We start from the raw sequence: 27,127 nt of genomic DNA on the forward strand, positions 1-27,127 counted from the left end.
TTCCCACATACTCTCTCTCAATTAGTGAAAACAGTACTTGCCTTCCTGGGATCTTGTGAGGTTTTTCCCCTCCTTTGTATGGCGTCTGACTTTGTAACTATCAGGAAACAAAACAGCTCCCCTCTGTGTCCCATTTGCTTTGGGTCTGTTGCCTGTTATGTAACAGCACAAATCTGAGAATTCAGTCGGCATGAACACCTGAGGTGGCTGCTAATAAATTAATTATTGGGCTGATTTGAACTCTAGATTGGATTCTCCTGGTTGGCAGTCTGGCATCTTCTGATTTATCCTTACAGTATTTCCATTTGCCACAAAGCCTGCACTCAACTGACATTGGCTGTATTCAATGGAATTTAACACAGAAGACTGAGGATTTCCAGCCCCAAAACAGATCTAACCAGGATTGACTTTTTTGTTAATTCTATTTTTCTAATTGAAGTATAGTGGATTTACAACGCTGTGCCAATCTCTGCTGCACAGCAAAGTGACTCAGTTATACACATAGAGACATGCTTTCAGGATGGACTTCTGAGCAGGCAACCACCTTCAAACTCATTAAATTAAACCATTTAACGATAGTTCTCTCTGGGTTGGAGGGTCACTGTGGTTTTGATGTTCCTCTTTATAGTTTTTCTTATTTTTTTTTTTTTAATTTTATTTATTTATTTTTTTTATTTTTGGCTGTGTTGGGTCTTTGTTTCTGTGCGAGGGTTTTCTCTAGTTGCGGCAAGTGGGGGCCACTCTTCATCGCGGTGCGCGGGCCTCTCACTGTCGCGGCCTCTTTTGTTGCGGGGCACAGACTCCAGACGCGCAGGCTCAGTAGTTGTGGCTCACGGGCCTAGTTGCTCCGCGGCATGTGGGATCCTCCCAGACCAGGGCTCGAACCCGTGTCCCCTGCATTAGCAGGCAGATCCTCAACCACTGCGCCACCAGGGAAGCCCCAGTTTTTCTTATTTTTAATTTATTTTTAGTTTTTAAAAAAATTTATTTTGGTCACGCTGCACAGCCTGTGGGATCTTAGTTCCCCAACCAGGGATCAAACCCCGGGGCCCCTGTAGTGGAAGCTCAGAGTTCTAACCATTGGAACATCAGGGAATTCCCTATAGTTTTTTGATTGTTCCAGCTTTCTATCATATGCATATATTATTTTTGTGGGCAGACAAAAACAAATGTGAGTTAAATAAAAACTACCATACATTGTCTTACTTGTTCCTGCTTCTCTGCACCTTCTCATATGCTTTTAATCCTTGCCCTGATCCAAGCCACCCAATGAACCGTTTCCCGTGAACCCCTTCTCAGAAGTGGTTGTCAAGTGGACGTTATAAGGCCTTTCGAATCACATGGACCAGCATTGGAATCATAGCTCAGAGCTAACGTGGACAAGCATCTTAATTCTCTGAAACTGTCTCTTTATCTGTAAAAGAAAGTAAGACCTACCTTCTGGATTGTTGAGTAGTTTGGGGCAGCGGCTTCACAAACTTTAATGTGTATACGAATCACCTGGGATGTTGTTAAAATGCAGGCTAGGATGGGCCCGAGTGTCTCCCTTTCTAAGAGCTCCTAGGTGTTGCTGATGTTGTGATGCATGTACCACACTTTGATTAGTGACATAACATTTGAAAGAGCCCAGGCACAAATGTCCTACATGTGCTTGTTCCTCTCCTTCCAGGGGGCCTGGATTTTCTGGCTGTTTGATGAGTTCACCTCAGAAAAGTGCTGACTGAAATCCACTGAGGTGCAACCCAACTCATTTGAGCTTTAACCTATTCCTATTTTCTCCCCACTTCAATATCCTTCTTTTTCTTTCTGTTCAAGGACGTCATTCTTCCTTGGCCTAACAAAGATACAGGTACCTGTGCTTTTAGGTTTTTTTGTTTTTTTTGATTTGTTTTTGGCCGCACCACGCGGCCTGTAGAACTTCCCTGCCCAGGGATTGAACCCATGCCCACTGCACTGGAAGGGTGGAGTCTTATTAGGTTATTTCTTTTTAAAAGGAGCTTTACTGAGGTATAATTGACGTATGATAAATTACACTTAAAGTATACACTTTAATAAGTTCTACTACATGTACACACTTGAGAAACCATCATCATGCTCAAGATAATGGATCAAGTGTCCTTAGCCTCCTGATGCTCCCTCCACCCTCTGGAAACCGACCATCTGCTTCTGTTACATAGATTAGTCTGCTTTTTCTAGAGTTTTAAATAAAAAGAATCATACAGCACGTACTCTTTATTGTCTTGCTTTTTTCCTTCAGCCTCATTATTTCATCCATTAATCTGTGTACCAATAGTTCATGCCTTGTTTATTGCTGATAGTATTCCATTGTATGCCTGTTGATGGAAGTTTGGATTGTTTCCAATTTCTGGCTGTTACCAATAAAGCTGCTTTGAACAGTTTTGTACAAGTCCTCATCATGAAAATACACTTTCATTTTCTCTTGGGTAAATCCCTAGAGTGAGTGGTTGGGTCATATGGCCAGCATATGTTTAACTTTCTTAAAAACTGTGAAACTGTTTTCCAAAGTAGTTGTACCATTTTCCATTCCCAGCAAAAGTGTATGAAATCCCAGTTCTTCCACATTCAGAAAATATTTACTATTATGAATAACATTTATTGTAAAAAAATTTTTGGAAAAGTCATTAGGCCAAAAAAATAAAAAATTCCATCTTTCATTCCCCTAATGGAAGATAACACTGTTAAAAGTCCATGTTTGTACATTTCCAGAAGTCTGCCCTCCTAGGCAGTGGTCTCCTTTTTAAAAAAAAAAAAACTGAAAACATATAATTTTCTCTGTCTTCACTGTTTTTTTAAAAAGTGTTTTTAAAACTGGTTTTCCAAGTGAATAGATCAGATTCTATCTTTTAAGAATTTTTAGTACTCCAGTATTTGTCTGTGATGTGGTAAACAAGGAATACAGAGGTGACCACTAGCCCTGTCTCTTCCTATACTCACAAGGCAGTAGAAAAGAATTCAACACTGACATTCCAGGCGTTAAGACCCTTAAATGAGTTAACAACAAACAAACAAAAGGGAGGGGCAGGAGTGCCTTTACTCATCACTTTATGACTAACAATTATTCTTTCATTTCGACAGAGTTATAGAGAGCTGGTAGAAAAAATAGGTAACTAGCATCAGTAATCATAGTACACTTCTTAATCATTACTGAACACTCCCTCTGTGCTCCCTGGGGCTCTCTCTGTGCATTATCTCCTTTCATTAGGTCTGAGGAGAGTATCCTACTTTTTCTAGTTTAGACACAACCGCCACAGTAGGGATAGTTGAAACGTCTAAAAACATGTAAAAGAAATCCAGATGACATTTGTTGTGCTCTTTGGGGAAGCACCACCCAACTCCCTTCAACTGCAAACTAGGGTGATTTCCAAGATCTCTGCCCCTCCCCGCCCCCATGGTTCACTCCCTCTTCTGAGTGTTCCACTCAGAAAAGATCCCTGGACTCAGCCACCAGGTGATGTCAGCATCTTTTTATGGTATCTCTGGAGTGGAGGTTTCCTTAAGGAGTCTAACACTGACACGGTCTTAGAGTCAGTAGGCCTAACTTCTTTGGCTGGGCCCACAGCAGATGCAAGCCAAATTCTCACTAAAATTGTCCAGTCCTCTATCTTCCAAGTGTCTGAAGCACGAATGACAAATGAATCAGGCCCGTCTGAAACCTAACACTTAGCCTTTGTTTTCCTATCCATAAAAATGTAACGGGGTAATTCCTACATCCTAATGTTTACTCACGTATTCCCTCGCATGTTCGTTCGCTCCTTCATTCGTAGGTTCATCCATCCATCCTTCCATCCATCCATCCATTCACTCATTCAGTCAGTTTACCAAGTATTTACTCCATGCCAAGCACCATTCTAGTGTGGTAATTCACAGGGAATGATGTTCCTCAAGGGGTCGGTAAAGTCTAACGCTCTAAGCACTTACTGCTTTTACCTTTTACCATCAGGGGTCATGTCCCCACAAATCAACAAAACAAAGAAAATTACCTAAACTACAGCGGCAAGATACAGGCCACACTTTCTCCGCACAGGATTTTCCCTGAAAGGACTCAGGAAGCAAGACGGTCCTCCTTCACTCTGGACGGTTCTCTGAGCTGTCCTCATGAGGCCTCGAGGTTTCTGGACGACTTTTCTTGCCCAAAGAATCCAGAAGCCCTACAGCGTACTTCCGGGCTGTAATTGTGAACCCAAGTTCTGATTCTGCCCAGTACCATTCAATCTCTGTCCTTACGCTTATTAATTTTTCTGGGCTTCAGTTTTCCCGATCGAAAACCAGGTTCTAGGCTCCTAACTCGCTGGGGCATGCTTGGGGAGCAAGTGCCTGAGCGTTTCTGGTGCTGTTCCCAAAAGCGAAGCTTCCTCCAGACTCAAGTTCTCGGGTGGGCGGCCCGCGCCCCAAGCTTGGGCGCGCACCCCTGATAAGAGGGCGCCGATGTACAGACAGCGAATCCACCTGGTTGAACCCTGCCTTCCTAAGCATCACGAGACTTACCAGAAAATGAAACTGAAAACCGGGAAGTCCCTCTTTCTAACCTGCCCGGGCCTCGCTCGCTAGGAGACAGGTGACGTCCCGGCGGGCAGGGTTCTGATTGGCGGCCTAGGCGTGGACTATAAATGCGGGCGCGGGACCGGGCCCTCACTTCGCTACCCGGGCTGCTTCTGTAGCGATGGCTCCCTTCGTGACCTTGGTCCTGCTCGGGCTGCTCTCGCTGTCTGGCCTGGACGCCGTCCCGCGTGAGTGTCCCCTCCTCCCTTTCCCTCTTCCACCAGCCCGTCCTGTCCCGCTCGCAGCCACTGGGCACTAACTCCGTACCCCTCGGTCGCGCTCCCAAGTTTTCCTTCCCGACTCGGTGGAGTAGCACGCGGCTTTCTCTCGGGCTGTGGAGGCAGTGGGGGGGGTGGGGAGTGGGGAGGGGGTGCGAGCCCAGGACGCCGGCTTCTCCGGGATGGGGGAGGGGACCTCTGTCACGCCCGCACTGGGTGGGTCGGGACAGAGCGACCGAGGTGGGGGAGGGGTTCTCTTCCGCTGGTTCGCGGGGCCTTTGGCTCCCCCCGCACAGCGGGAGCGGAGGACGGGCTGGCAGGTCCCAAAGGGCTGGGTTGGGGGCTGCGAATGGGTGGAGACCACGCGTGGGCTTTGGGGGAGTCGCCGCCAGGGTGTATGAGTCCGCTGGGAGCCCGAGGGCCTCGAGCTTCCTCCAGGCGCCCGCCAGGTTCAGCTGACGCTCTGCACTTTCCCCAAATACGCGATGACCAAACCACGGCGAGGAAGTTGCACGCGACTTTTGTGGAATATCCTGAGGTGTTTACATACCGTTTCACGTCGTTCATTCTCTTGTTCCCGCTACCTGTCACTCTTAGTAATAATCATGGAGCTACCCGTTGGCGGCTCACTGACCTACGCTATGTGCTGTCATTTAATTGTGAAATGCGCCTGCGATGTAAACAGGATGCCTTTATCATCAGCTTGTCACAGATGAGGAAAGAGAGGCTCGAAGAGCTGAAGTAACTTAATCACGCAGGGGATTAATGGCAGACAGTAGAGCCTGACCAGAGCATTTGGCGGGTCGTGAGCCCTTTGCCTGTAATCGTGCGTTTTTCACAACCTTCTGGGGTGAGATTCTCGGGAGCAAGCTGGGCGGACATGGGCCCCTGTTGCCTTTCTTCACAGAGGGCCCCTCCTTTGGCTCCTTGCCTGGTTCTTTCCAAGATGAGCTGAGTCTCTACTTTCAGTTTTGAGTAAGCGAAGGTTTATCATTCAGAAAGGTTGTAAAACTAGGGATAAGAGTAATCAACATGCTTACCCAAGCTGTCTGTCAGCGACACCATGGATACTGAGTACCTTCTAAATACCCTGCAATATACCGGACCCTCAGATTTTTCTCTCTCACAAAAGGCTCTGTGAAGCGGGGTTTTTTGTTTGTTTGTTTGTGTGTTTGTTTGTTGTTCATGAGAAAAAGGAAGTTTAAAATTTATTTACAAAAGAAGCATAATGTCTGTATTATCACTATTATTGATATTTGTGGTGGCATATAGCTTTAGAAAAATAGCAAGCTGACATTAAAAACTATCTGAATTTGAAAATTTCCTAAGTAGTACATGCCTGGAAGATATACAAGGCCATTTCCGGAACGTATACAAGAAACATGTAATTGTGATTCCCTCTGGGGTATCTATTTTCTGCTCTTTCCCCTGTGTGGGTTTTATTTCACTCTGGGTGTAGATAATTTTTCGATTAAACTACAGAAACTCAAATAACTCTCCCCAAAACCCAGAGCCAGTAAGTGGTTGAGGGCAGATTCAAACCCAGGCCTGTCTGATACACCTCCTCCTCTTAAAAGCCACTATTGTGATATTATTCCCCCCCCCCCCAAAAAAAAACCCACAAACTGCCTAGCTCCCTCAGAGAGAGAATTCCAGGTGGGATGAACCTGTGCTCTCACTACTGTAGCACCTACTGTGTTCTAATTATTAGAAGCTCAAATGCAAAGAGGTTTCTGAATTATCTTCACTTTGAACTATGAAAAAATATCGGGGCTTCATGGTATTTCCAGTCTAGCTCTTGGTGGGCCTAGGGGCCTTTTCTTTGATGATGGGACATTTCTAGACAGATACATCTGTTCAGAGTGGCCTGGTACTCCACCTTCTCTCTACCACTGGACATGGAGGATGAGCTGACCTTTATAACCATGTACTCTGAGTGTATTTGTATTTAAGTGGTTATATATATATATTTATATCAGTCTGTATATTCAGGAGCAGTAACACTTCACTTTGGAAGAAAAATATAAAAATAGAGTTTATAATATTTTCTTTACACATCCCCATGAAGGGTCTAGACATGCATCCCATTTTGGAAGCCACTGTTCTGTAGCATTATGCAATATTCCCAACCTGGCAGATTATGGCAATCACTTGAGCATGCTAATTAAAAATACAAATTCCACTGTCACATGCATTACTCCACCTGGTCCTAAAGGAGAGTATGTTCTCTCCCATTTGCAATAGTCCTCACCCTTCCCTGTTGTTCTTACCCAGCCCAACTACTTCATTTAAGGTATTTGCCAGCTCCTGTAGGTGTTTCAGTTTTATTTCTTTGTTTTCTAGCTCATGAAATCAGATACAGATTCAGATAAAGATTTGTCATATAAACTCTGGACATGATGAAGAGGTTGTGATTTGTAGAAATATACTTTCGGTTGACTCTATTAGGAACCTGAGCAAGGAGGTAAAATAATTACACCTGCCACTTACAGAGCAATTGCTGTGTGCCAGGCACTGTACTAGGCACATATTGAGAAGTCAGATTGGTCTGGATCTAGGCAGGAGGCAAAAAAAAAAAAAAAAAGGAGTAAACATAGGGGAAAAAAATTGACTGGGTTGAAACAGTGTACAATAACGGGAATTTTTGATGTGGCTAATCTGGAGGGAGTGTGAAGTGAGAAACAAAGCTTGATAAGTAGATTAGGGCCAAATCATGTAGACTCTTGAATGATAAGGAATTCTGTAGGTGCTGAGGAGCCGTGAAAAGTTCTTGAGATTCTCCACAGAGAGATTATTAAAGATACAGCACAATCTCCACTGACAGAAGAAGATGTTAAGAGAAATCTGCTAGAAAAAGCCCTGAAGGCATGTGTAGGGGAATTATGTGGGAAAGATACTAAGTCATGGTTTATCCCAGAAAATGGAGGCTGCCTTTTGGAAAAATGGAAGCTCATTTGGCATGAGGGGAAATGGAATTGGGAGAAATGGAGGATCAAATATAAACACCTGGGGCCTGATCTAGCTTTAGACCAAGGTAGCCCCAAGTGAAATACTCTGCAATTTCATCTACTGGCTCCCTTGGGCCTTCCTGACAGCCTCAGGGATACTCAAGACCAAGGAGAGTCTCAGGAAGGCACCAGCGTTGTCTGTAAGCCCTGCTGTGGTCGTGCCCTCCAATCCTAGACTCCTGCAGTTCTCTGGCTGGCTTGGGGTCTAAGGCTAGTAGGCAAGGTGGGCACCTCCTGGGTTTTTCTTAACAAGACACTCACAGTCTTTCCCTGCTGCTCCTCAGGTCCTCCGAAGGTTCAGGTGTACTCACGATACCCCGCAGAGAATGGAAAACCAAATTACCTGAACTGCTATGTGTCTGGGTTCCATCCACCCCAGATTGAGATTGATTTGCTGAAGAATGGGGAGAAGATGGAAGTGGAGCAATCAGACCTGTCTTTCAGCAAGGACTGGTCTTTCTACCTTCTGGTTCACACTGCGTTCACTCCCAACGCAGTGGACCAGTATAGCTGCCGCGTGAAACACGTTACTCTCAGCGAGCCCAAGATAGTTAAGTGGGGTAAGTTCCCTTCCTTAGCTGCTGACAGTTGTATCTGAACATAGCCACAGCATAAAGCTGCCTTGATATAAAAACATCTGCATACTGGGATTAGCAGGGAATGTTATTAAAGCTCTGATTAGTGGCACCTTGTGAGAGATCTCTGCACAGCGTGGTCACTGAGACAGTGGTTTCCCTGTAGTGAGAGCAGGGGGCAGTAGCAGCGCTTCCACAAGTGCACAGGCATTCCCAGTGGTTCTTCCCTACTGGCTCCCTTGGGCCTTCCTGACAGCCTCAGGGATACTCAAGACCAAGGAGAGTCTCAGGAAGGCACCAGCCTTGTCTGTAAGCCCTGCTGTGGTCGTGCCCTCCAATCCTAGACTCCTGCAGTTCTCTGGCTGGCTTGGGGTCTAAGGCTAGTAGGCAAGGTGGGCACCTCCTGGGTTTTTCTTAACAAGACACTCACGGTGAGGGACAGTGGGCTCTTCTGCCAGCTTTATTTATAACAGTTTTAGACATCTGTTAGTACATGGTATTTCAAAAGTGGAACTTAACTGTTTCTCTTTTTCTTTCTCCATTTTCTTTTCCGTAGATCGAGACCACTAACCAGCATCATGGAGGTGGGTTTCTAATCTTAAGAAAATCTTTCTTTTATAAATTTATTTATTTATTTTTGGCTGTGTTGGGTGTTTGTTGATGCACACGGGATTTCTCTAGTTGCAGCGAGCGGGGGCTACTCTTCGTTGTGGTGGGCTGGCTTCTTACTGTGGTGGCTTCTCTTGTTGCAGAGCACGGGCCTAGGCACGTGGGCTTCAGTAGTTGTGGCATGTAGGCTCAGTAGTTGTGGCTCACGGTCTCTAGAGCGCAGGCTCAGTAGGTGTGGTGCACGGGTTTAGTTGCTGCGCAGCATGTGGGATCTTCGCGGACCAGGGATCGAACCCGTGTCCCCTGCATTGGCAGGCGGATTCTTAACCACCACGCCACCAGGGGAGCCCCAGAAAATCTTTTTTTTAATGTCACTATCCCGGGACTGTTATAGACAGCTCTAATATGATAACCCTCACTGTCTGGAGGACATTAATCAGGGTAGCAATTTAGCTGGCAGAGAAGAAGCCCATGGGATCACATTCCCTTCTCCTGTGGGGTGGCATGAGGAAGGCATGTGGCCCTGGGTGGGGCTCTGCCAGCATCACGGACCCTCTAAAGGGAGGACAGGGGCTTCCCCGGTGGCGCAGTGGTTGAGAATCTGCCTGCCAATGCAGGGGACACGGGTTCGAGCCCTGGTCTGGGAAGATCCCACATGCCGCGGAGCAACTGGGCCCGTGAGCCACAACTACTGAGCCTGAGCGTCTGGAGCCTCTGCTCCGCAACAAGAGAGGCCACGATAGTGAGAGGCCCGCGCACCGCGATGAAGAGTGGCCCCCGCTCGCCACAACTGGAGAAAGCCCTCACACAGAAACGAAGACCCAACACAGCCAAAAATAAACATAATAAAATAAATAATAAAAAAAAAAAAAAAAAATATTTAAAAAAAAAAAAAAAATAAAGGGAGGACAGAAGAGCTGCAGGTGTGCTGTGACAGGACAGAGGCAGCGGTTACCCATAGCACCTGCAACGGTTTGCTCTTTCTTCTGCCATTTCTACCTTGGGCATCTCTGGGCCTTCAAAAGTGAACCGTCCCTTCCTTTGCATGGCAGTTGCTTTGTTATTTAGCCAGAAAGGAAGAGTGACATGGTTCTGCAGACACACCATTCCTAACTGTGTGGGCACTGTGGTTGCCTCTAGAAGCTCCCAGTCCAATGGAGGAAAGAAATGGAAACAGATTGTTGTAACCTAATGTAAAGCTACTATAACAGACGTATCTTTTTTTTTTAAACATGTTTATTGCAGTATAATTGCTTTACAATGCTGTGTTAGTTTCTGCTGTATAACAAAGTGAATCAGCTATACGTATACATATATCCCCATATCCCTTCCCTCTTGCATCTCCCTCCCACCCTCCCTATCCCACCCCTCTAGGTGGACACAAAGCACAGAGCTGATCTCCCTGTGCTATGTGGCTGCTTCCCACTAGCTATCTATTTTACATTTGGTAGTGTATATATGTCAATGCCACTCTCTCACTTCATAACAGACGTATCTTGCAAGTATCTGTAGCAGCGTGAAACAGGGAGCAACTGGACTTCTCTGCATCTTCAGTTGGAGGCCAGAGGCAGATAATCCAGCTTTTCTGGGAAATTTTACTCCACAGGGTATCTTGGCACTGAAAACCTATTCAAATTTCCTGTTACACTGTAGGACAGGGAAGGTAATTTTCGAGAGCATGAGAGAGTTCAGGTGACCTGCCCAGAGTCACACAGTTACTAAATGGTAGAGCCAGGATCTGAACTGTAATACCAGCATTCTTTCCTCTAAGACTGTGGGAGAACCAATGGGATAAACTAGTAGGATATCCTCTTTTAATGAGTCCGGAAAATTGTCTGCAGCTATTACTTTTACCAACAGTGATTTATATAGCATAGGTTAGGTAAAGTTTGGTAGTGCTATCTGTTATCCAAATAAAATAAATGTATTTGCTAATAACCGTTTTTTTCTTTTTTTCAGGTTTGAAGATGCCTCATTTGGATCGGACTAATTCCAAATTCTGTTTTCTTGCTTTTTAATACTGATATGCTTTTATGCTTTATGGACATAAATCAGAAGTTATATTGATGTTACCACAAATATCATCTTCTTTGTAATTTTTCTTTGTGCACTACGTCTCCACGTTTGACCTGTCTTGGCAGGTAGCTGTAGTTGGGGCGCTGGTAGCTTAGAGGTGGGGAGGAAAGAACTCTCATGTTCAGCATCAACATCTTGGTCAAATTTAAAGTCTATTGTCTTTTGCACACAAAACTAGGTAGTAAGATAACTATGCATATTTAGAGTAAACCTCCAATTTGTAATGTTTCTTAGAATTTTGGAAAATTTTTGGAAAGATAATTGTCAGAATTATTGGAAATTTGTTATAGCGGATGACATTTTGTCACATGAAATCATATTTACTTCTTAACCCGTTAGTATGAGACATGGTTGTGCCTGTTTTTATTTTATTTTGTTTCACTAATTAAAATGCTGGTAAAACTTGATGTGTTTAGTACTTATATATCACTCCTCTTCTAACCCCTTTGTTCAAACAGGGAAATGATCTTCCAGTATCACTTGGAGGAGAGTGTGAACTCCTGATGTATAGGGTTTGGCTCACAGTGGAAGGGGCATCAGCGATCTGCATTTTCCGAATGAGGAACAGCATCCCCAAGAAGTTAAATGACTTAGGGTGACATAGCTATCTGCTGGAAGACCTGGCTTCTGTCTTTTAACCAGAATTCTGTTCCCTGGGCTAAGAAATGAGGACTGTGCGGACTTTAAGAGGGAGCAAAAGTATCTGGAGGATTTCCTATTTTAGCAAGCAATATACCTAAATGAAAAATACTAGATTAAAAAATTTCAAGGCATACTGGCATACTTGATGACCAGCTCTGTGCATTTAAAAAAATTTGAGCAGGAATTTGAGTGAGTTAGTGCCAGGTACTGACGAGATGAATAAGACACAACACTGCTCTCAGATTGCCTTAGTGGAGGGGTAGACATGCACTTGAACAAGTAAAATATATCCTGATAAAGAGTATAGCATAATTGTGCCCAAAGAACTAGGTGATAGGAAAATGTGTTCAGGGAACAAAAATCCTTAGGTAGGTTGTACGGTAGCTCTGTTTTTATTTCTTAAGGAGTTTCCATACTGTTTTCCATAGTGGCTGTAGCAATTTACATTCCCACCAACTGTGCACCAACTGTGTTCCCTTTTCTCCAATATTTATCTATATTTCTGCCTAACTAACTAACTAACTTCCAATATGCAAAAACAAAAACTTTAGGTAAGTGTTAAGGAAGGCATTTGCTTGTGCTGAGACTTACTGGGTAGTGGTTCTTCCAAATGGTAAACGGGGCCTGAGGTAAGGAGGTAAAATTATAAGACGTATAGAGGTGCGACAGGTGTGGATAATTCCAACCAGTGGAGCAAGGGTACCTGGGTGAAGACTTGTAGGAACTCAGCTGGGCAGACTGAGGGGTGCCTTATTTAGACTGGTAACTCTCCACCATCGATGCACATTAGAATCACCTGTGGAACTTAATAAACAATACCAGCTCTAAAAAATAAAGTCTATTAAAAAAAAAAAAACCCCAGCTTTCCAGGCACCAATCCAGACCAACTAAATCACAGTCTGTAAGTATGAAGCCCAGATATCAGTATTATTATTACTGGGTTTTTTTCTTTTAATTAAGACCTTATGTTTTTAGAGCAGTTTTAGGTTCACAGCAGAATTGAGGGGAAGGTGCAGGTATTTCCCATATACCCCCTGCTCCCACACATGCATAACCTCCCCCATTATCAACATCCCCCACCAGAGTGGTACATGTGTTACAACTGATGAACCTACACTGACACATCATAATCAACAAGGTCCATAATTTAAGGTTGCTCTTGGTGTTTTGTTCTGTAGGTATATACTATGTATAATGACATGTATCCATCATTATACTGCCCTAAAATTCCTATGTGCTTGGCCTATTAATTTCTCCCACCCCTGGCAATCACTGATCTTTTTACTGTCTCCATAGTTTTCCTTATCCAGAATCATACAGTATGTAGCTTTTTCATACTGACTTTTAAAATTTTTTTAAAATTTTATTTTTAAAAAATTTATTTATTTATTTATTTATTGGCTGCATTGGGTCTTCGTTGCTGCGTGCAGGCTTTCTCTGGTTGTGGCGAGGGGGGGCTACTCTTCACTGAGGTGCACGGGCCTCTCATTGCGATGGCTTCTCTTGTGGAGCACGGGCTTTAGGCACACAGGCTTCAGTAGTTGCGGCACATGGGCTTAGTTGCTCCACGGTATGTGGGATCTTCCCAGACCAGGGCTCAAACCCGTGTCCCCTGTATTGGCAGGTGGATTCCTAACCACTGCACCACCAGGGAAGTCCCTCATATTGACTTCTTTCACGTAGTTATATGCATTTAAAGTTCCTCCATGTCTTTTCATGACTTTATAACTAATTTTTTAGCTGGATGTACCACAGTCTATTTATCCATTCACCTACTGAAGTACATCTTGGTTTGTTCCAAATTTTGTCAATTATGGATAAAGCTGCTATAAATGGCATGTGCAGATTTTTGTGGACATAAGTTTTCACAGTATTGTTTGTTTAAATTTCTGAATAGTTCTTATGTGCAGCCAAGGTTGAGACCTATTGGGTTAAATCATAAAGGACTTTTTGTTCCATGTCACTCAACAGAACAATTTTGTGAAAAGCTGCTTTGCTGGCTAATGGTTCAATGTAATGCCCCTTTGGAGCATGGCTTAGTCCCCCATTTCAGAAGAAGAGATTGATCAAAGAGGAAAAATGTTGGAGCTTAATTAAGCTTATTAAATATAACTGTGCAATGCAAATTAAAAAGTCTCAATTTCAGTAATAAAGAATTAGATCTTATATACTGACATGGAAGAAGAACCATGCTATATTGCTGAAACAAAAAGCAGGTTCTAGAAAATATATATTGGAAGCCATTATATACAAGCACATGCATTTTATATTTGTTATCACCCACCATAGCAGGTCTGGTAGGTAATGCCCTTAATAGTTGTTACTCAAGGCATGGATGAGGGGTAAATAAAGAAGAGAAAGCTGACTAGTATGTTAGAAAATCAATTTGCTAAAATCCATTTTCCTTGGTGTCAGTTGGTGTTTTTCTGAAACCATATGTATTGGGGGGAAGGAGGAGGGATTTTGGGGTGGGATGAGAGTGGAGGAGTAGAGGGGAAATGGCAGGGTCAGACCCTGAACAGTGGTGTTTCCCTCCTGCTCACCATGGCCAACAATAGAGCCTGTGTCTTGCTCTTCTAAACACTGGGGGATGTGGCAGCTGAGCCAACCACCACCTACCATGGCCTGGCCAGATGGAAGGAGGGTGGAACCCACAATACTCCGCCATTCTCCCAGGCAGAGGGCTGGTCTCACCCCAGGCTGTGCTGATGAAAGGTCCCAAAGAAGCTGTCTCTCAGTTTGGGGCAAATTGATTATTTGAAGAATTATTTGGCTAATTGATATATAACATTTTTCTTTTAGGAAATTGATTTTATAATTGTTCTAAAATTGTCCCCCTCATCATCAAATACTGAAAATAAAGAAAAAAATATCATGAACTCCTGTTATCTCTTATAACAGGATTACCACCTTTTGGATTCCACTGGATTCTCTCAATGTTTACCCATCACTCTCCATTTTATGTTATGGCTATTTTTAAAATTTAACCTTTGGTAAATAGTTCTCCTTCCATTTCCTTATAATTCCCCATTTAGAAGAATTTAGAAAGATCCAAGAAACTAGAGAAAGACAGCATATGATCAGATGCAGGTTTTAGAACTGCAGGGACAGCCTGAGGGGACCCCCTACCTTAACTGACCAAAGCAAGCAATAGTGAGAAAAAGCTTTAGGGAGGGACCCATGGCTTAAGGCAATTCACCAAGGTAAAGGGAGAAAAAACACACCTGGAAGAGAGAGTCTAAAGAAATACAGAAATGTGAGTTAGGATTCATCAGTTTTAACCTGGAACTGCTCTGTTGATCCAAAGACCTACAAGGAAACATCAAGAGATGAGACTGTGACTGTAACTTAGTGGTTTGTGTATTCCTTGAGAATATTCCTCAAGAATGGTGCTCAGGGGCTTCCCTGGTGGCGCAGTGGTTGAGAATCTGCCTGCCAATGCAGGGGACACGGGTTCGAGCCCTGGTCTGGGAAGATCCCACATGCCGCGAAGCAACTGGGCCCGTGAGCCACAACTACTGAGACTGCGCGTCTGGAGCCTGTGCTCCGCAACAAGAGAGGCCGCGACAGTGAGAGGCCCGCGCACCGTGATGAAGAGTGGCCCCCGCTCGCCACAACTAGAGAAAGCCCTCGCACAGAAACGAAGACCCAACACAGCCAAAAAAAAAAAAATTAAATAAATAAATAAATAAATTAAAAAAAAAAAAAAAGAATGGTGCTCAGATCTTGGCAACTGTGGTGGTCATCCTGCTCATCCCCCATTTCAGAGCATCAGCGTTTGCCATCTCAGGTACTCCAAGCTGAGGTGCTACCTCTGACCACATTTTTATATAGATTTAAAACAAACTACATTAACTTATTTTCTCAACCTCTCTAAGCAGATACACCAACAAGAAAAGGTCCAAAAATGTATCCAACAACCTCTTAACAATGTTTACCTGGGGGTAGGGGCTAAGATGTCAGGAGAAGATGGAGGCAGACTTTTAAAATATAATTCTACATACTTCTATATGATCTGAATTTTTACCACTTTTATTGAGTGTATGTTCATTATTTTTAAAAATATCAAGTTTGTATAGGCAGAAAAAAACTTGTTAATCCCACCACCTATAGATGATCACTTATCAGTGTTCATTTTGGTGTGGTTGGCTTTTCAGGAGATTTTAATTCTATCATTTAAAAAATGGTCATTATTATTATGTTTATTTAAAAATTGTTTGAAATAATAATATTTATATCTCACTTTTTTTTCACTGTCCCAAATGAAAACATGGCATAAAAGGAAACAATACAGAGAACTGGCAAATGTTCTTTTCTCGTTTTTGTCAACAACTACTCTCCCAATATGTTTGGGCTTGTTGCTTTTTACTTATATTTCTTATGTTGTAAACTCTTGAGGTAAAACTCAAAGCCTTTCTTTAATAAAAATCAGTATTTTGTCTGCAATGTAGCCATCAAGATTTGAGGGCCAAAAATCAGCCTCATCTTTCCTTGAATTCTAGGCTTTTACAAAAAAAAAATTGAAGACTAAAATTTGGGTCCCAGTTATCTTAAGAAATAAAATATCTGTGAGTACCTTAATTGGAAACTTTATGCATTAAAAACTATTCTGATACTTTAGAGAGCACAAGAAGGGCTAACAGAAAAAAAACCAACTAGTAAATATAATTAAAAATCACAGTTTGATCATGTATCAAGTACTTACTATGCGCTAAATTCCACACAACTTCTCTCATTAATTGGATACAGTTATTCATCTTCTTTGGTCCTCCACAACATAGATGATTAAAAAGTCTACAAAACTAAGAAGATATTTATATCTCTACAGCATACAGGCCCAACTGAAGACCTCAGTGATGTGCAGCCTTCCCCTCCCCCATGGCCCACTTCCTCTTTTTTACTGTTTTCACTTAGAAAAAACAGAGAGGACTCTTGATGCCACACAATGCCATACTGTTATTTGAAGTGGTTTTCTTGGTATACTAAGCTATCTACAACTTTGCATACCATTTTCATCATCTGAAGAGTCAGTGAATGTCTTAGGTTGAGTTCTTGCAGAAGCAGGCCCAGAGCCAGGGATTTGGATGTAAGTAATTTAGTATTAAGAAAGGGTTTCCACGCAGAGAGTCCCATACAGGATAAACCCAAGGAGAAACATGCCGAGACACATAGTAATCAAACTGGCAAAAATTAAAGACAAAGAAAAACTATTGAAAGCAACAAGGGAAAACGACAAATAACATACAAGGGAACTCCCATAAGGTTAACAGCTGATTTCTCAGCAGAAACTCTACAAGCCAGAAGGGAATGGCATGATATACTTAAAGTGATGAAAGGGAAGAAGGTACAACCAAGATTACTCTAGCCGGCAAGGATCTCACTCAGATTAGATGGAGAAATCAAAAGCTTTACAGACAAGCAAAAGCTAAGAGAATTCAGCACCACCAAACCAACTCTACAACAAATGCTAAAGGAACTTCTCTAAGTGGGAAACACAAGAGAAGAAAAGGACCTACAAAAACAAACCCAAAACAATTAAGAAAATGGTCATAGGAACATACATATCGATAATTACCTTAAACGTGAATGGATTAAATGCTCCAACCAAAAGACACAGGCTTGCTGAATGGATACAAAAACAAGATCCATATATATGCTGTCTACAAGAGACCCACTTCACACCTAGGGACACAAACAGACTGAAAGTGAGGGAATGGAAAAAGATATTCCATGCAAATGGAAATCAAAAAAAAAGCTGGAGTAGCTATACTCATATCAGATAAAATAGACTTTAAAATAAAGAATGTTACAAGAGACAAGGAAGGACACTACATAATGATAAAGGGATCAATCCAAGAAGATATAACAATTATAAATATACATGCACCCAACATAGGAGCACCTCAATACATAAGGCAACTGCTAACAGCTATAAAAGAGGAAATCGACAGTAACACAATCATAGTGGGGGACTTTAACACCTCACTTACACCAATGGACAGATCATCCAAAATGAAAATAAATAAGGAAACAGAAGCTTTAAATGACACAATAGACCAGATAGATTTAATTATATTTATAGGACATTCCATCCAAAAACAGCAGATTACACGTACTTCTCAAGTGCGCACGGAACATTCTCCAGGATAGATCACATCTTGGGCACAAATCAAGCCTCAGTAAATTTAAGAAAATTGAAATCATATCAAGCATCTTTTCTGACCACAACGCTATGAGATTAGAAATGAATTACAGGGAAAAAAACGTAAAAAACACAAACACATGGAGGCTAAACAATATGTTACTAAATAACCAAGAGATCACTGAAGAAATCAAAGAGGAAATCAAAAAATACCTAGAGACAAATGACAATGAAAACACGATGATCCAAAACCTATGGGATGCAGCAAAAGCAGTTCTAAGAGGGAAGTTTATAGCTATAAAATCCTACCTAAAGAAACAAGAAAAATCTCAAGTAAACAATCTAAACTTACACCTAAAGGAACTAGAGAAAGAAGAACAAACAAAACCCAAAGTTAGCAGAAGGAAAGAAGTCATAAAGATCAGAGAAGAAATAAATGAAATAGAAACAAAGAAAACAATAGCAAAGATCAATAAAATTAAAAGCTGGTTCTTTGAGAAGATAAACAAAACTGATAAACCATTAGCCAGACTCATCAAGAAAAAGAGGGAGAGGACTCAAATCAATAAAATTAGAAATGAAAAAGGAGAAGTTACAACAGACACCGCAGAAATACAAAGCATCCTAAGAGACTACTACAAGCAACTCTATGCCAATGAAATGGACAACCTGGAAGAAATGGACAAATTCTTAGAAAGGTATAACCTTCCAAGACTGAACCAGGAAGAAACAGAAAATATGAACAGACAAATCACAAGTAATGAAATTGAAACTGTGATTAAAAATCCTCCAACAAAAAAAAAAAAAAAAAAAAAAAAATCCTCCAACAAACAAAAGCCTAGTACCAGATGGCTTCACAGGTGAGTCCTATCAAACATTTAGAGAAGAGCTAACACCCCTCCTTCTCAAACTCTTCCAAAAAACTGTGGAGGAAGGAACACTCCCAAACTCATTCTATGAGGCCACCATCACCCTGATACCAAAACCAGACAAAGACACTACAAAAAAAGAAAATTACAGACCAATATCACTGATGAATATAGATGCAAAAATCCTCAACAAAATACTAGCAAACAGAATCCAACAACACATTAAAAGGATCATACACCACGATCAAGTGGGATTTATCCCAGGGATGCAAGGATTCTTCAATATACGCAAATCAATCAATGTGATACACCATATTAACAAATTGAAGAATAAAAACTATATGATCATCTCAATAGATGCAGAGAAAGCTTTTGACAAAATTCAACACCCATTTCTGATAAAAACTCTCCAGAAAGTGGGCATAGAGGGAAACTACCTCAACATAATAAAGGCCATATATGACAAACCCACAGCAAACATCATTCTCAATGGTGAAAAACTGAAAGCATTTCCTCTAAGATCAGGAACGAGACAAGGATGTCCACTCTCACCACTATTATTCAACATAGTTCTGGAAGTCCTAGCCACGGCAATCAGAGAAGAAAAAGAAATAAAGGGAATACAAATTGGAAAAGAGGAAGTAAAACTGTCACTGTTTGCGGATGACATGATACTATACATAGAGAATCCTAAAACTGCTGCCAGAAAACTGCTAGAGCTAATTAATGAATATGGTAAAGTTGCAGGATACAAAATTAATGCACAGAAATCTCTTGCATACCTATACACTAATGATGAAAAATCTGAAAGAGAAATTATGGAAACACTCCCATTTACCATTGCAACAAAAAGAATAAAATACCTAGGAATAAACCTACCTAGGGAGACAAAAGACCTGTATGCAGAAAACTATAAGACACTGATGAAAGAAATTAAAGATGATACCAACAATGGACAGATATACCATGTTCTTGGATTGGAAGAATCAATACTGTGAAAATGACTATACTACCCAAAGCAATCTATAGATTCAATGCAATCCCTATCAAATTACCAATGGCATTTTTTACAGAGCTAGAACAAATCATCTTAAAATTTGTATGGAGACACAAAAGACCCCAAATAACCAAAGCAGTCTTGAGGGAAAAAAACGGAGCTGGAGGAATCAGACTCCCTGAGTTCAGGCTACACTACAAAGCTACAGTAATCAAGACAATATGGTACTGGCACAAAAACAGAAACATAGATCAATGGAATAAGATAGAAAGCCTGGAGATAAACCCACGCACCTATGGTCAACTAATCTATGACACAGGAGGCAAGGATATACAATGGAGAAAAGACAGTCTCTTCAATAAGTGGTGCTGGGAAAACTGGACAGCTATATGTAAAAGAATGAAATTAGAACACTCCCTAACACCATACACAAAAATAAACTCAAAATGGATTCGAGACCTAAATGTAAGACCAGACACTATAAAACTCTTAGAGGAAAACATAGGAAGAACACTCTTTGACATAAATCACAGCAAGATCTTTTTTGATCCACCTCCTGGAGTAATGGAAATAAAAACAAAAATAAACAAATGGGACCTAATGAAACGTCAAAGCTTTTGTACAGGAAAGGAAACCATAAACAAGACGAAAAGACACCCCTCAGAATGGGAGAAAATATTTGCAAACGAATCAACGGACAAAGGATTAATCTCCAAAATATATAAACAGCTCATGCAGCTCAATATGAAAAAAACAAACAACTCAATCCAAAAATGGTCAGAAGACCTAAATAGACATTTCTCCAAAGAAGACATACAGATGGCCAAGAAGCACATGAAAAGCTGCTCAACATCTCTAATTATTAGAGAAATGCAAATCAAAACTACAATGAGGTGTCACCTCACACCAGTTAGAATGGGCATCATCAGAAAATCTACAAACAACAAATGCTGGAGAGGGTGTGGAGAAAAGGGAACCCTCTTGCACTGTTGGTGGGAATGTAAATTGATACAGCCACTATGGAGAACAGTATGGAGGTTCCTTAAAAAACTAAAAATAGAATTACCATATGACCCAGAAATCCCACTACTGGGCATATACCCTGAGAAAACCATAATTCAAAAAGACCCATGCACCCCAATGTTTATTGCAGCACTATTTACAATAGCCAGGTCATGGAAGCAACCTAAATGCCCACTGACAGATGAATGGATAAAGAAGGTGTGGTACATATATACAATGGAATATTACTCAGCCATAAAAAGGAACGAAACTGCATCATTTTTAGAGACGTGGATGGATCTAGAGACTGTCATACAGAGTGAAGTAAGTCAGAAAGAGAAAAACAAATATCGTATATTAACACATATATGTGGAACCTAGAAAAATGGTACAGATGAACCGGTTTGCAGGGCAGAAATTGAGATACAGATATAGAGAACAAACGTATGGACACCAAGGGGAGGAAGTGGTGGGGGTTGGTGGTGGTGGTGGTGTGTTGAATTGGGCGATTGGTATTGACATGTATACACTGATGTGTATAAAATTGATGACTAATAAGGACCTGCTGTATAAAAAAATAAATTAAATAAAATTCAAAAAAAAAAAAAAAAAAGAAAGGGCTTCCAGGAGAAACCAATAAGGGCATGGGGGATGAAGGATAGGGAATGGTAAGAAGCCAAATGAGGGTGTGATTTCAGAAGTCCTACACTCAACCTATGCCCATGGGAGTTCAGAATAAAGGAATAGACATCAGAGTTTGTCCTGCCTTGAAACAAAGGACCTGGGCTTTTGTACTCCACATCAGCCTGGCTTTGTCTATAGGCTGCCAGGAGGGTGAAGTGGGGTGAAACATAGAACTCCCAGGTACTTTCAGCTCACTCCAGTGCCTGAGGGTAATTTGCAGGACTAGGGGTAATGTGCAGGTGCAGCTGATAGCAGCAAAATATGAAAAACCTGGGGATGGGCTCATAGACCATGGGTGGGGCTTCAGTTTGGTACTGTGAGTTTCCTGTTAACTTCCTCTACTGGGCCCACAACACATGTAATCCCAAACTTCCAATAAAGTTCAAAGTTTCTAAGCAGCTGGCATTAAAGTGTGAATACCATTGAACCCCAATTTGAGTTGAAATCCTAATTCCACAGAAGGAATGGGAAAAGTCATATTACTGTTTAAGTTTGAATCCTAACCCCATAAAAGAAATTGGAAAAGTCATTATTACTGTTTTGACTCTTTGTCACCATATCCATAAAACGGAAGAATCATCCCTACATCAGAAAGTTTACTCATTTATTTGATCAATCATTCATTCCATGAATATGGAGTGTGTACTCTGAGATTCTGTTCAAGGGTTATTCTGAGAAGCGGATGGTGATAAGAAGAGCTCTGTAAAATGTAAAGCTCTAGGCAACTGCTTTTATTTCCAGTGGTTATTTATTTTCACAGCCCACTAGAAAACATAAAATTACCTAAAACCACAGCAAGGAGATACAAAGGAAAACTTCTTGGTACTGAGCTGGTATAAGCAGGTTTTTCAAAGAGAGAGAGGAAGAGAGAGAGAAACAGAGTGTGTGTATAGGCTGGGGTCCCTGGCCCTCAGCCCTTAAATACCCATAGGGACCACATTATTGGAAGAAGCAAAAGAAACCCAGTCAATTTCCGCCTCCATTGAGAAGCACTTTTGTCAGCGTGAGAGTTGCTGATCTAATGACTAGAAAACAAACAAACAAACAACAAACTACCCGGTCGGAGAACCGGGCACGAGAGAGAGAGAGAGAGAGAGAGAGAGAGAGGGGGAGAGGGAGAGGGAGAGGGAGAGGGAGAGAGGGAGAGGGAGAGGGAGAGGGAGAGAGGGAGGGGGAGGGGGAGGGGGAGGAGGAGGGGGAGGGGGAGGGGAGGGGGAGAGGGGGAGGGGGAGGGGGAGGGGGAGGGGAGGGGGAGGGGGAGAGGGAGGGGGAGGGGGAGAGGGAGAGGGAGGGGGAGAGAGGGAGAGGGGGAGGGGAGGGGAGGGGGAGGGGGAGGGGGAGGGGGAGAGGCGGGGAGAGAGAGAGAGAGAGAGAGAGAGAGAGAGAGAGAGAGAGAGAGAAAATAGGGACGGGAAAGTCCCCTTTTCTAACCTGGAACAGCGATTTCTGCCCAGAGACCTGTGACGAGCTACTACGGGCTCGAATGTTGATTGGGCAGTTGAGAAACTAAACTAGCGGGTTGAAAGGAGAGAAAACCCCAGCGTTTTCTGCCATCAGGTGGGTGGGAATAAGCGCCGCGACTGCTGCTCTGTGACCTTGGCTCTGTTCTTCACTGGGCGCTGCCGCCAGCCTGGGCGCGTTCACCGTGAGTACCCGTTCCCGTGCCGCCCCCTCCCTCCGCTTCTCCTTTTCTTCCCTGGCCTCTGGCTCCTTGGTGCTCTTTCCCGGCCCAGTGTAGTCAGGCGCCAGGTTCGGCTGGTTCAGGCTCGTTCCCGAGCGGACCGACAAGCAGCGGAGGGGCCGGAAAGTGGCAGGCCGCTGGAGCGCAGGCTTCCTGCTCTATTCTTAGTGCATAGCTACCCAGGCAGGACAGGGCGCAACCGGACAAAACACTAGGTCATTGATGAGCTGCTGGCTGCGTGGGTGGAGTCGAGGGTGGTGGGCACTGTTTAGCAGGGCTGCCCGGTGTCACCCCGAGGGTTGTCTTTCCCTGAGTGCAGAGCATTGGAGGGGCAGGCCAGTCACGAAGGTAGTGATCCGATGAGAGACAGGTGTTTGTGGGGTCTAAGATAAGGACTGACTCAGTAAGTAGGTGGGCGCCATCGGGTGGAGCATTGAGCACTGCACCCTCCTCTGGGCTCCCCCCATTTTCTTCTGGGGCTCCCAGCTTCCAGGGCTTGTGTCTAAATTTAGATATCTCACACTGTTTTGTGAAATATTTCTATGGCATCTTAAAGTATTTGTTTTCGTTAAAGCTTTATTAAGGTATTTGTATTCGTTAAAGCCTCCTCTAGGCTCCCCCCATTTTCTTCTGGGGCTCCCAGCTTCCAGGGCTTGTGTCTAAATTTAGATATCTCACACTGTTTTGTGTAATATTTCTATGGCATCTTTAGGTATTTGTTTTCGTTAAAGCTTTATTGAGGTATAATTCACAAACCATAAAATCCTCCTATTTACAATGTACTTCAGTGGGTTACAGTATATTCATGGAGTTGTGCAACCATTTTCTCAATATTAGATCATTTTCATCACCCCCAAAAGAAACATTGTACCGATTAGACATCATTCCTCATTTCTCCCCAACCACCCCCAGCCCTAAGAAACCACTAATCTTTCTGTCCCTATGGATTTGCCTATTCTTGATTTATCATATAAGTGGGATCATAACAGTATGTGGTCTTCTGTGATTGGCTTCTGTCATTTGATATGATGTTTTCAAAGATCATCCATTATAGCAAGTATTGGCACTTTATTTCTTTTCTTATTGCTGAATAATATTCCATTGTAGGACTATACCACATTTTATTTATTCATTCATCAGTTTATGAGCATTTGGGTTGTTTCCACTTTTTGGCTATTAAAAATAATACTATTACTGGGCTTCCCTGGTGGCGCAGTGGTTAAGAATCCACCTGCCAATGCAGGGGACACTGGTTCGAGCCCTGGTCCGGGAAGATCCCACATGCCGTGGAGCAACTGAGGCTGTGCGCCACAACTAGTGAAGCCTGGTGCCTAGAGCCCATGCTCTGCAACAAGAGAAGCCACTGCAATGAGAAGCCCGCGCACCGCAACAAAGAGTAGTCCCCGCTCACCGCAACTAGAGAAAGCCCGCATGCAGCAATGAAGACCCAACACAGCCAAAAATAATAAATAAATTAAATAAAATTTTTTTAAAAATAAAAATAATACTATTATTGACATTCATGTACAACTTTTCAGTGTGAACAGAAGTTTTCAATTCTCTTGGGTATATACTTAGGAGTGGAATTGCTGGGTCATATAATAACTATATGTTTACCATATAGTTATGTTTACCTTTTGAGGAACTGCCAGACTATTTTCCAGAGGTGCCACCCATTTTACCTTCCCAACAGCAGTATATGAGAGTCCCAATTTTTCTACATCCTTGCCAACACTTATTTTTTCTTCCAGTTTTATTGAGATATAATTGACATACAGCACTGTATAAGTTTAAGGTGTTACATCACGAAACAATTATCACAATAAGTTTAGTGAACATCCGTCATTTCATATGGATACAAAATTAAAGAAATAGAAAAAAATTTTTCCTCGTGATGAGAACTCTTAGGATTTACTCTCTTAACAATTTTTATATATAACATCCTGCTGTTAATTATATTTATCATGTTGTACATTACATCCCTATACTTATTTATCTTATAACTGTAAATTTGTACCTTTTGACTGCCTTCATTGAATTCCCCCTCCCACAACCCCCTGCCTCTGGTAACCACAAATATGGTCTCTTTTTCTATGAGTTTGCTTTTGAAGTATAATTAACCTACAACACTATATTAGTTCCTGTCACACAATGTAGTGATTTGATATTTCTATACATTTCAAAATAGTCACCATGATTATAGTGTCACCATACAAAGATATTATATAGGTATTGACTATATTCTACACACTGTACATTTTATACCCATGGCTTATTTATTTTGCAACTGGACATTTGTACCTCTTAATCTCCCTCATCTGTTTCTTTCCTCCCCCACCACTGCCCCTCTGGCAACCACCTGTTTGTTCTCTGTAATTATAACTCTGTTTCTGTTTTTTTATGTTTGTTCATTTGTTCTGATTTTTAGATTCCACATATAAGTGAAATCAGACAGTATTTGTCTTTCTCTGATTTATTTCACTTAGGTTGTCCACTTTATTGGCATATAATTGTTCCCAGTAATCTCTTATGATACTTGGTATTTCTGTGGTGTCAGTTGTAACTTCTCCTTTTTCATTTCTGTTTTCATTTATTTGGGCCCTCTCTCTTTTTTTCTTGATGAGTCTGGCTAGAGGTTGATCAATTTTGTTTATCTTTTCAAAGAACCAGCTCTTAGTTTCATTGATCTTTTCTATTTTTTAAGTCCCTATTTCATTTATTTCCACTCTGATCTTTATGATTTCTTTCCTTTCACTAATTTTGAGTTTTGTTTTTCTTTTTCTAGTTCCTATAGGTGTAAGGTTAGGTTGTTTATCTGAGATTTTTCTTGTTTCCTGACTTAGGCTTGTATCACTATAAACTTCCCTCTTAGAACTGCTTTTACTGCATCCCACAGATTTTTGGATCATGTTTTTGTTTTCATTTGTCTCCAGGTATGTTTTAAATTTCTTCTTTGATTTCTTCAGTGATCCATTGGTTGTTTAGTAGCATACTGTTTAGCCTCCATGTGTTTGTGTTTTGTGTGGTCTTTTTTTTCTTGTAGTTGATTTCTAGTCTCATAGCATTGTGATTGGAAAAGATGCTTGATATGATTTCAGTTTTCTTAAATTTACTGAGACTTGTTTTGTGGCCTTGTGTTGTGACCTATTCTGGAGAATGTTCCATGTGCAACTGAAAAGATGTGTGTTCTGCTTCATTTGCATGGACTGTTCTTTATATATCTATTAAGTCCATTTGTTCTAATGTGTTTCTTAAGGCCAGTGTTTCCTTATTGATTTTCTGTCTAGATGATCTGTCCATTGATGTATGTGGGGTGTTAAAGTCCCCTACTATTATTATGTTACTTTCAATTTCTCCCTGTATGTCTGTTCATATTTGCTTTATGTATTTAGGTGCTTCTGTGTTGGGTGAACACTTGTTATTATCTATCTCTTAAATTATAGTCATCCTAATGGGTGTGAAATGGTATCTAATTATGGCTTTGATTTGCATTTCCCTAATGATGACTAATGATGCATTATTTTTAAATTACAAAATAATTTTTAAAAAGTATTTGCATGCTGAGTTTTTGAGAACTTTGTCTAGGTCACATGTCCCAAAGTCACAGAGCCTACACTCAAACCAAGTCTCTCTATGGCTAATGCTTGAACTCCATCTCTTGTTCCTAAATCAGAATCTAGGATAAAACTCTTTATAACTTCACTTGCTGCCTCTGTTAGAAAGGGAATCCCGGGCAAGATGAACCTCTGCATAGATTAATTGGTTCATTTCTTATTTGCTATTAGAAACTCAAATTATCAAAGAGCTTTTTAGTCTCTCCATTTTTACTCTGGAAAAAAATAAGTGTTTTCTTGAGATCCTCATACTGGATCATGTATGAAGTAGTGACCCTTTCTTAGTGTTTAATGATTTTGTGCTTCTCTTCATGTAAGTGCCCATTGGGCTTCTCCTTCTACTCACTACCATCAGGACACAGAATGAGGAGGGACGCAAAGTTTAAACTTTGTTTAAATGCACAGTTATCAAAAACTTCTGAGTACACATTTTTCTCTATTTATCTATAT

At 41.7% G+C, this 27,127-nt stretch overlaps 2 protein-coding genes across 3 annotated transcripts in view; both read left to right on the forward strand.

Annotated features, from left to right (window-relative positions):
- The first annotated feature begins 4,589 nt into the window (after window positions 1-4,589).
- Window positions 4,590-11,453, forward strand: LOC309655200 (beta-2-microglobulin-like). Its single transcript, XM_082450176.1, has 4 exons — window positions 4,590-4,748; window positions 8,071-8,346; window positions 8,918-8,945; window positions 10,930-11,453. The coding sequence occupies exons 1-3, from the start codon at window positions 4,682-4,684 to the stop codon at window positions 8,929-8,931; spliced, it is 357 nt and encodes a 118-aa protein (XP_082306302.1). The 5' UTR covers window positions 4,590-4,681; the 3' UTR covers window positions 8,932-8,945; window positions 10,930-11,453.
- Window positions 11,454-22,735: 11,282 nt separating this feature from the next.
- TRIM69 (tripartite motif containing 69) overlaps window positions 22,736-27,127 on the forward strand; it is a 60,819-nt gene continuing 56,427 nt past the window's right edge. Inside the window, exon 1 of one of the 2 annotated variants that reach the window (XM_082450105.1) lies at window positions 22,736-23,027. The gene's annotated coding sequence lies outside the window, so the exon portion shown is untranslated. The remainder of the gene's footprint in view (window positions 23,028-27,127) is intronic. The other variant, XM_082450106.1, reaches the window with a different exon arrangement.

Source organism: Balaenoptera physalus, assembly GCF_965194825.1.
Source record: "Balaenoptera physalus genome assembly, chromosome: 2".
NCBI lineage: Eukaryota > Metazoa > Chordata > Mammalia > Artiodactyla > Balaenopteridae > Balaenoptera > Balaenoptera physalus.